Below are 11,851 nucleotides of genomic sequence, written 5' to 3' on the forward strand. Positions count from 1 at the left end.
AGCTTACAACTCTGGTCTCTGATAAAACAGACTTTAATGAAACAAAGATCAAAAGAGATAAAGAAGTGCATTACATTATGGGAAAATGATCAATGCAACAAGAAGCGCTAACTATCCTAAATATATACACACCCAATACAGGAGCACCCAGATACATAAACCAAGTTCTTAATGACCTACAAATAGACTAAGACTTCTACACAGTAATAGTGGGAGACTTTAACACCCCACTGTCAATACTGGACAGATCAACAGGATAGAAAATTAACAAGAATTTCCAGGACTTGAACTCAGATCTGAACTTAGTGAACCTAATAGACATCTACAGAACTCTCCACCCAAAATCCACAGAATACACATTATTATCAGCACCATGTCACAGTTATTCTAAAATTGACCAGTTAATTGGAAGTAAATCACTCCTCAGTAAATGCAAAAGAATGGAAATTATAACAAACAGTCTCTCAGACCACAGTGTAATCAAATTAGAACTCAGGATTAAGAAACTCACTCAAAACCACACAAGTACATGAAAACTGAACAACTTGTTCCTGAATGACTACAGGATAAATAATGAAATGAAGGCAGAAATAAATATGTTCTTTGAAAAAAATGAGAATGAAGACACAATGTACCAGAATCTCTGAGACACATTTGAAGCAGTGTCTGAGGGAAATTTCTAGCACTATATGCCCACAAGAGAAGTGAGAAAAAATCTAAAATTGACACCCTAACATCACAATTAAATGAATTAGAAGAACAAGATCAAATTCAAAAGCTAGCAGAAGACAAGGAATAACTAAGATCAGAGCAGAACTGAAGGAGATAGAGACACAAAAAACTCTTCAAAATAATCAATGAATCCAAGAGCCGGTTTTCTAAAAAGGTCAACAAAGTAGATAGACCACTAGCCAGATTAATTTAAAAAAAAGAGAGAGAGAAGAATCAAATATGTGCACCAAAAAATGATAAAGAGATATCACTACCTATTTCACAGAAATACAGACTACTATCAGAGATTACTACAAACACTCTATGCAAATAAACCAGTAACCCTAGAAGAAATTGGTAAATTCCTGGACACTTACACCCTGCCAAGACCAAAGAAGGAAGAAGTTGAATTCCTGAACAAGCTAATAACAAGGTCTGAAATTGAGGCAGCAATTAACAGTCTACCAAAGTAAAAAGTCTAAGACCTGACAGGTTCACAGCCAAATTTTTCCAGGAATACAAAGAGGAGATAGTGCCATACTTTCTGAAACTATTCCTAAGAATTCAAAAATAAAGAATTCTCCCTAACTCATTTTATGAGAACAACTTCATTCTGATACCAAAACCTAGCAGAGACACAACTAAAAAAGAAAATTTCAGGCCAATATCCATGATGAACATTACTACAAAGAGAATAAAACAAGAGCTACAACTAACAAGGCATAACTAGGACTGCAACTAGCAAGGGATGTAAGAACCTCTTCAAGGAAAACTCCAAAGGAGGACTTCTCAAGGAAATAAGAGAGGACACAAACAGATGGAAAAACATTTCATGTTCATGGTTAGGGAGATTCAATATTGTAAAAAATGGCCATACTGGCCAAAGTTATTTATAGATTCAATGCTATCTTCATCAAGCTACCATTGACTTTCTTCACAGAATTGGAAGAAACTACCTTAAATTTCATATGGAACTAAAAGAGAGCCCAAATAGCCAAGGCAATCCTAAGGAAAAAAAAAGGCTAGAGTTATCATGCTACCTGGCTTCAAACTATACTACAAAGCTATAGTAACCAAAACAACATGGTATTGGTACCAAAATGAAAATATAGACCAATGAAACAGAACAGAGGCCTCAGAAATAATGCCACACATCTACAACCATCTGATCTTTGACAAAGCTGACAAAAACAAGCAATGGCGAAAGGATACCCTATTTAATAAATGGTGTTGGGAAAACTGCCAACCATATGCAGAAAGCTGAAACTGGATCCCTTTATTATACCTTATAAAAATACAACTCTATCAAAAAGTGAGCAAAGGTAGGAAAATATACTTTCGAAACGAAGACATTTATGCAGCCAACAAACATATGAAAAAGAGCTCATCATCACTGTTAATTAGAGAAATGCAAATCAAAACCACATTGAGAAACTATCTCACACCAGTTAGAATGACGATCATTAAAAATATTTGGAGACAACAGATGCTGGAGAGGATGTGGAGAAATAGGGACACTCTTACACTGTTGGTGGGAGTGTAAATTAGTTCAACCTTGTGGAAGACAGTGTGGTGATTCCTCAAGGACCTAGAAATAGAAATCCCATTTGACCCAGCAATCCCATTACTGGGTATATATTCAAAGGATTATAAATGGTTCTACTATAAGGACACATGCACATGAATGTTCATGGCAGCATTGTTTACAATATCAAAGACTTGGAACCAACACAAATACCCATTAATGATAGACTGGACAAGGAAAATATGGCACATATACACCGTGGAATACTATCCAGCCAGAAAAAATGAGTTCATGTCCTTTGTAGGGACATGGATGAAGCTGGAAACCATCATTCTCAGCAAACTGACACAAGAGCAGAAAATCAAACACCACATGTTCTCACTCATAGGCGGGTGTTGAACAATGAGAACACATAGACACAGGGAGGGGAGCACTACACACTAGGGTCAGTTGGGGAGAAATGGAGGAGGGACAGTGGGGGGTGGGGAGTTAGGGAGAGAGAGCATGGGGAGAAATGCCAGATATAGGTGAAGGGGAGGAAGGCAGCAAATCACACTGCCATGTGTGTACCTATACAACAATCTTGCATGTTCTTCACATGTACCCTGAAACCTAAAATGCAATAAAAATAATAATAATTAAAAAAGAGATTTTATAAATTCAAAAAGCTACCAACAAAGAATTGATTGAGTCTAGATAAAGGAAAATGTCTGTGTTATGGTGAACTGTGTATATGCATCAGGGATAACAGGTATTTCTAAATGGTGTTCAAAATCTCTGTTTTCCGACATCTAATGTTGTTAAATATTGGTTTAACAGAAGACAGTAACTCTATGTAGACTAAAAAGTTAGAATATAAAATTCATCTGAAATAAATAAGATGCTAATACTCACCCTCCAGGTAGGTAGAACATATATAGGACCAATTCTGAGAATCTAATCTAAGGAAATCGATCCTTGTGGTGGAAGAGCACAAAATAATTTTAAATCCCTAACAATCAGGAAAGGTCAGTTTTTGAATTAAAAAAAAAATTGCCAACATCTATTTTTCCAAAATTAATAGAGTAACGCATAGTTTTTTTTTAATTTATCATTAACTGTAGGGAGAGCAGGACAACTTATAACTCATATTCTCATTTTATTCTCTTTCCGTAGTTGGTTGGGATAAGTGTTAATTCTATTGGTTTTTATGGAAACAAATTTAGGGAGGATTATAGTTGATTAGTGAGGTTATGAGCACTGTAATATGAACATTTGGGGATTAGAGAGAATCCAGCACATTTTCAAGGTTAAAAATGATGTGAAATCAGTAGAGTCTCCTAAACCATAGCTTATGAGTTCAAAGCCAAGGTTATAAAATGAGCAAATATATGTTTTTACAAAGGTTCTCTTTTAAAGAAATATAAAGCCATAGAATAAAAAATAATTATTTGAAACCTATCACTGGTTTCTTAGAAAATGACTGATGATTTTTTTTAATGCTGTAAAAAATAGCAATCTTAGGTATAGTGACAAAATCTTTGCTATTATCTATTTTTAAAAAATTGAGATAAAATAATGTTATTTTATAGTTTTATTTGGTAGTAACTACACACTGTCTTTGTCTTCTTGGGCTGCTGAAACACTGCATGCTAATCTGTGTGGCTTAAACAACAGAAATTTATTTTCTCACAGCTCTGAAGGCTGAAAAGTCCAAGATCAAGGATCCAGCAGGGTTTGATTTATACATAGTTTTTTTTTTTTTTTTTTTTTTTTTTTTTTTTTTTTTTTTTTTTTTTTTTTTTTTTTGGTGGCAGAGAGGTATAGAGATCTCTAATGTGTCTTCTTTTTTAAATATGGACACCAGTCCATAGGATCAGTGTTCCACCTTTCTGACCTTATTTAACTTCAAACATCTCCTTAAAGCCCCAATCTCCGTTACAGTCACATGACATTTAGGGCTTTATATGAATTTGAGAGGCCCACAATGTAGTCCATAGGAAGCCCCACATCTTCATGTGTGGATAACGATATCATTCATATAAAGTGTTTGATATAATATGCTCTGCAGAATGATGCAAATAATTTGGATTCTGACACTTAGGTTCTGGTATCACTTGTTTCAATTACTAGAACTATCTTTGTATGAACAAAAGTGAACTTAACTATTATTCCCATGGAAACTTGATAAAGGCCATACTAGTCTATGTATGCTTGATGGGCATGACAGCATGAATAAGGCTTTAGAAAATAAGGGAAGTTGATAATGAGAAATACTGGAGTTGGAGAAATACACCATTTTTGGTATTATAGTCAGCAGAGAATGACTAGAAAATTGAAATCCAGTAGTTAAAGAGCTGTAAGCATTACAAACTTGTTCTGTGCTGGCTGACGTAATCCATAGTGAGTAGAGAAAACTGAACTTCCTCTAGTCACAGAACCACAAGGAACCAGCTGGACTGTCATGTCATGGTGTAAGGAGGACACTGCTGTTTAGAATAAAACCCTTGTCTCACTGGCAGATACTGAAGCTAGGTCTTACTCCTGGTGTGGTGGGAGGGAGGACTAATCATGTTTGCCCAAATGGTTTGAACAAAATGAAGCCATACAACTTTGCTCACATGTGTTAGAGAAGCACAATAAGAAGTAGCTAGGAAAGGAGCTATTTGGTGGAGACAAATGTGCCAAGGCTTTTAGATCACTTAGGTTTAAGATAGAGGAAAATTTGTTCAACATAGATGAAAGTAGACAAAATCCCTTTCTTTTCTCTGATCAGTGACAGATGATGAGAAATATGAGGCCATTTGGATCCATACGATTGAAGAAAATTTTTTGTTGTTTGCTTTAATAAAAATAATTCAAGGTTTCTACTTTTTAACAAGTCTTTTGTGTTTTATAAACGTTTTCTGTTTCTTTTTCTCTTTTCTCTGATAATTTGTATTCATTCTCTGAATCTGAGATTAAACATCATGTTTTCAGGAAAGCATGTTAGACTTTAAAAATATTCATAAGAGTAAAATTATTTGTGAAAACCATTGTTAATTACAAAAACTTTTTGAGATTATGCAATGTGCTTTTTCAATATTCTACCTCTAAACATAGCGCCTTACAAAGAATAACATTTCAGTAATAGTTTTCCAGCTGATAAATGAATAAAGTTGCAATGTTGTTGCATCTGAAGTGTCAGGAGACATTTCAAAATGAATAACATTCACTACGTTTATATCTAAAATCTTAACCTCTTCTCTGTTGTTATTTACTTGTAAGTAGTTAATTATTACTACTAATGTATTCTGATAGCTTTCTTCAACTTCTTCCTGTTGGTTATATCTCAATGGGAATGGGACATTTTTAGTCTGTACACATTGCACATTTGACTGAGAATATGTTTTGTGGAAAATTAGCCAAGTCTCACTGTTTTACCAGAAATAAATTACTTTTTAAAATTGCTACTGATTTGTAAGGTGATCTTAAATGATTACTTTGACAGTGATAACATATAGCAAATGTTAGTAATTGATTTGTAGAATAGTTTTTCATGCAAATACAATATTAACATGAGGGAAAATGAATTCTTAAATATTTATTTGCAAAAGAATTGAGAGTGACATGTTTTATTTTTATAGTGATATATAATGTTTTATCTGGGAATAACATTATTTGTCCTATAAAGTATAACGTATATAACATATAATTAGTGATTTTGAATTTTGCGTATTGTTTATTATGGAATTGTATTTCAGAAACAGAGAAGTGAAGTATGTATTTAAAAATATGTGGTGTCCAAGTACTCTAAAGCCTGGAGATCATCAAACTAATCTTATATTTATAGTTCACTTAAAAAGAATGAGAGTTTAGATATTCTCCCAAGTTTCAATTAGACTCTGTTCTCTCACAGATTGATTGCAAGTTGAATGCTTTTAAGATTCACCTGCGACTCTATAAATACTCACCAAGAGGCTCTGATTCAGTAGACCTCAATGGAGGCCAGAAATTTATATTTTGTGCAAGAAGCCAGTTAACTTTGATGAAGGCTATCTGGCAAGTACATATTGAGAAAAGCTGATTTTAAAACTTATTCTAATATCAGAATAATCTGAATAACAATTGAATTATATATTATATATATATTATATATAAATTTATATATATGTAATTATATATATATATATATATATATATATATATTTAATGTATGTTTTTTTATAAATGAGGGCTTGCTCTGTCATCCAGGCTGGAGTGTAGTGGCACCATCCTAGCTTACCAAAGCCTCAAACACCTAAGTTCAAGTCATCCTCCCACTTTGGCCTCCCAAAGTGCTGGGATTACAGGTATAAGTCACTGTGCCTGGCTTGTTATATTTTTTATAGTACATTTTCTTACAATATAACATAGTGTGAAAATTTCAATAAATCTGTGGAAGACTGATGACTAGCAAAAGAAAGTAAGTCACACAAAGTTATTTTCTTTACATAAAAACAATTTTTACAGGAAGATTATCTCTAACATATGCCAAGAAATCAGGAACTTTTCAAGTTTTATAATTAAATGTTTTTTCATTAAAGGACATTCGAACTTATAGTTGTGATCAATGTATTCAGCAACTACTGCTTTTGTGGAAAATGCATCTGTTACGTTGGTCTCATTAGCAAAATTTTTGCTATTTAGATTTACTTGCAATAAATTAAGTTTTTAAACTTCAAAATCCAAACCAGTAATATTTTCTGATAACTCTATGAGTATGATTCCTCCTTGAAGAGGTGGCGCTCTCATAAATAAAACAAGTAATCCCTATTCTACCAGAGAAAATTAAACAAATAAAATAATTTTTAATTTGCACCCTCCTTTTAAGGAACTCCTGGAGAAGAAATATATTTAGACTTCCTGGATATAATATCATTTAGCATGTTATAAAATAGAGGGAAAAGTATAGAAATGCATGTTTCTCATGATTTTTAATTGTCCTCGATGTACAAATATCACTACTATGAAGAGATTTCAGGATTCAAAGTTTTGATTCATCTCATTGATAAGATATGATTTGGGGCATTTGATTAAGCTCTGATATTCTTTTTTTAGAAGGGCAGCATTGTAGTTTCTTGGACAGATGATGTATTTGAATGAGTTACATTAGTGCTCAAATTGCAGTTATATTACTTATTGGATTTATGGTCAAGGCTTATCGAGATTTAATTTCAAACCTCAAAAATAGGAATGATAATAATTACCTTTCATAATTCCTAAGAACAATAGAGACAATGTGCATGAATATCTGGCCACAATAAATCTGCATATTAGCTATTAATAGTTTTAGGAGTAATACATTAATGTTTAAAACATCTTAATATACAATAAAGCATATTGATTTTAAAGTTACGTTTGAAAATGGTAAAAAAATAAATATTTTAAATTTTGTCACAAAATACTTTTTACTATGAAGCAAGAAGCATATTGATGGTTGTCATATTTTCAGAATTTTTAAGGATTCTGTGAACTTATAACTTAAGTATTAACATGAGGTCATATGTTTGCTATAAGAAGTTGTTTAGACTTGGAGGCACAAAAACATTTATTTTCCTTCTGATGTTTGATATAAAATGCTTCTTAGTAGCAAGTCTCAAGTTTGATAGCTTCTGCTATACAGTGTCCATGATGTGGCTGTAAAGTAATAATGTGGATATAAAAATGATATGGTAATTACTTATAAATAATATTAAAATGGCTTGTTTCAATCAACATTCACACTGATTTCAGCAAGGGAAAATACAATGATCAAGTATCAGTGTATTTGAATTTCTTGTTATAATTTTGGCATGCATTTGTATTTCCTGAATGCCACCTTCACCAATCAATTCACAACTTATGGAAAAAAATTATGAGCTATGTCTTCATATGAGTCAAAAAGTATAACTCCATTAGCATAAATGTCTTTAAAATGATTTGTTAAATTAAAACTTTGATTTTAAAAAGATACTGGCAGATATGGTAGAAGACACAGTATAGATGAAATGCTATTGCTTGCTGTTGAATCATGACAAGCATCCTTTCATATTAAGTGCAATTTCAGTAAGATGTTCATTAAAAAAAAAAAAAGAGGAATAAATTTCATCTGAACTTAAGGGTCTCAGTCCTTGACATTTTAATGCTTTGACAATTTAAAGGGTTCTAAAATAGTCATCATTCAGTTAAAAGTTTTGTATAAATAATTCTTAATTGGTATAATAATACTTAATTATTGGGGTGACCTATTATTTTTCTAACACAGGGTTTCACTCTATCACCCAGGCTGGAGTGCAGTGGCGTGATATCAGCTCATTGCAACCTCTGCTTCCCAGATTCAGGTAATTCTCCTGCTTCAGCTTCTCCGGTAGCTGGGATTACAGTCATGTGCCACCATGCCCAGCTAATTCTATAATTTTATTTAACCAAACTTTGACATTTGAAACATTTTTTTCTTCAAAAAAAAATATGTATATACATGTGTATATATATATATATGTATGTATATATATATATATAATGTGTGGCAGCAAAGGGGTATACTGATTGCTGAGTTATTCCTTCAAGGAAAATACTGTAACTAAGTTGCAAGCAACATAGTTAGCTGACAGACTCTGCTGGTGCCCTCTGGACAATTTTTTTTTTCTTTTCTGACTTCAAGGTGAGGCCATACTCTTTTCAGGAAACCCACTCAATGATTGATCATGGTAAGGCTCTTAAGACCTGGCCATTTCTGCCCAATATGGGACTCCTCTAATGGATCATCTTCACTCCAGACATGGTTGGTCATTGGGGAATATATCAGATCTGTACTATGGACCAAGCCTTTCTCTGCCAAACATGCTTTCTCCTTTTTCTCTTTTCACAAGGTCACATTCACACTCCCTTTAATCTTTTAAAACTTATAGGCTTTATTTCCAAAATAAATTCTACCCTCCCAATCCTTTAGTGTTTCCCTCCTGAAGGTCACATCTGACAGAGCATGTATTTATAATATGTAACTTATATTATATAATTAATTCGTATTCTTTGATAAATTTAGCAAATATACTTACATTTTGAAGACGTTATAGAATTAGAGAAAACATCCTAATAAATAGAAACATTTTTATTCCATTTTAAAATTTTTGAAGAACAAACATATAAAGAAATGCTGCATGCCGAGTAAAAACTTAAATTTGAAGTAGTTTATATAAAAATAAAACCAATAAAACCAATCAGATAGCACAGAAAGTTGTTTAAACTGGCTTTGTTGTATGCAGTTGACTTCATGTTACTTTTTTTAAAAAACCGAATTAGTAATATTTTTTAAGCAAAAGTGAAGTTTGAATCACAATTACATTAACAGACTAACACAGTACTGCTTTTTTATATCTGGTATTAATACATAGAGGATATATCCTTAACAATCAATCTGTTTTTGTGTTTATCATTATATATTCAAAACACATTAGAAATCATTTATTTATTCATGTAACTTACCTTCCATACTTAGCCATTAGTTAAATGACCAGAATTTTGGTTAATACTAATCAAGAGACTTTATTTTTTTTTATTTAGAAAGTAAAATATCTGCAATTTAACTATAACAATGCTTATACATACATTCAATCAGTTGCATAAGATATTACATAACAATATCCCAATTATTATCTAGTAAGAGCACATTGTATAAGAAAATCATCAAACAAATTAATATTATCAGTCTTAGGAACTTCAATATCTTAATTTATCCAATATGTTATGTATTCTTTTGATCATTTGAAAAGGGAAAAATAATCGAAGTAATAATTCATTACCTCCATTATTTATATGATTCAGTTTTAATGCAGTCTACTTTGCATCTGAATATTGGCAGTCTAGTACAGAGTTTGAAAAATGTAAGTAAAGGATACTATTCAAGTAAATATCTTCTTTGGGATACATAAAATTTAATCAATTTGCTTCATGTTCCAAGGACATTATTCCTGTGTACAAACCTATTATTAAAATTTGAAGGCCAGGCATGGTGGCTCATACCTGTAATTCTAGCACTTTGGGAGACTGAGGCAGGGAGATCACCTGAGGTGAGAAGTTCAAGACCAGCTTGGCTAACATTGTGAAACCCCGTCTCTATGAAAAACACAAAAATTAGCTGAGTGCTGTGGTGTGTGCCTGTAGTAGCAGCTACTCAGGAGGCTGAGGCAGGAGAATTGCTTGAGCACAAGAGGCGGAAGATGCAGTGGGCCAACATCACATCACTGCATTCCAGCCTGGATGACAGAGCAACACTCAGTTTGAAAAAAAAAAAAAAATTAAGTACTTATTCATACATAGTATAACTGTGTGATGATAGTCATCACAGCATAAGATTGATGATGATAGATTTATTCCAATAAGATAAATTTTATGGAAACTATAAAACTAAAAAGATGTAACATGTTTATTTTATTTAACATTTGGATAGGTATCTATACACAAAACATTTAATTTCTTTAGTTTTTAAATAAAAATTATTATATAAAATTAAAAGCCATTCTTAATAACTGTTCTTTCTAATTATATAGTTCTAAGTGAAATAATTTAGTATTTGTGTGTGTGTGTGTGTGTATGTGTGTGTGTGTAAAACCTCCACCTACTTTTTTTTTTTTTTTTTTTTTCCGTGTGCACTAGAGGATATTTTAAAAAATCAGCAAAAGGGCTTAAGCATGTGCTTCCGGAGGCCTATTTATAGTTCACAGGTTTGTTAGTTCACGCATTACAGTAGTAGCTCCATCAAAAACAGGCTCAGCTAAACATTCAAGTAACAAAAGCGCTACGGGGCTGTGAGCCCCAGCAAGGTCAGGCCTGCCCACTGCCTGCAATGGGCAGCCTCATCCGGAGGCTGAGGGGAAGCCCAGGACAGCTGGTCCTTCGGGCATCAGTGCATGCGATGACGAAGCCTGCAGGGGCCATGCCAGCAAGTGTCAGCCCTTCCTCTCAGTCAGCAGCATGTCCGTGTGGTTTTGCCCCTCCCAGCGCCTCTCGGCTGGCTGCAAACAGGACCAGGAGCCTCCCATCCTGGCTCAGCCATGGACTTCCGGGCCATTGGGAGTCATCAGCTTGGCCTTTCTCTCCACGCACGGTCCTTTGGCCGAGTACTGCACCAGCAGGAAGGGCTCCTTGGTTTCCCCATCCCCCACGATGCTCTCCTCGTCCTCCGACTGGCTGATGCGCTGCAGCCGCCGGTAGCACCAGCAGCCCAGGATCAAGGCCCCCAGGGCTGCGATGGCAATGAGGATGATGATGACTGTGACCACGCCCATGGTGGGGCTGTGGTCCATAATAGACATGGTCAGTGCTGGGGGCTTCCTCGGCTGGAAGTGCTTTGGGAGTGGCCACTCAGTGAGGCTGGAACTCAGGCTGGGCACAGTAGTCCATGGCGCAGCCGCGGCCCGGCCGGATCGCCCCGCAGCAGCCCCGCGGGCCCGGCTCCGCCCGCCTACTCGCCCCATTTTTATTTTATTTTTTTATTTTTTTTGGTTTATGCAACTTTATTGAAGAAAAATAAATCAATTACTAGCAGAGCTATTAGTTGATCACTCATCCATTGACAACTTGCATCATTTATTCAGTGCTATATTAAACAGTGTACTGGAAGATAGATTAACTAATAGC

At 34.2% G+C, this 11,851-nt stretch overlaps 1 protein-coding gene across 1 annotated transcript; it reads right to left on the reverse strand.

Moving 5' to 3' along the window:
* Window positions 1–11,126: 11,126 nt before the first annotated feature.
* On the reverse strand, window positions 11,127–11,613 carry LOC101054514 (stannin). The gene has a single exon (XM_003933658.4). It carries the CDS (start codon window positions 11,524–11,526, stop codon window positions 11,260–11,262), a length of 267 nt encoding a protein of 88 aa, XP_003933707.3. The 5' UTR covers window positions 11,527–11,613; the 3' UTR covers window positions 11,127–11,259.
* Window positions 11,614–11,851: the final 238 nt, after the last annotated feature.

This window comes from Saimiri boliviensis, chromosome 3, assembly GCF_048565385.1.
Source record: "Saimiri boliviensis isolate mSaiBol1 chromosome 3, mSaiBol1.pri, whole genome shotgun sequence".
Taxonomy (NCBI): Eukaryota; Metazoa; Chordata; class Mammalia; order Primates; family Cebidae; genus Saimiri; species Saimiri boliviensis.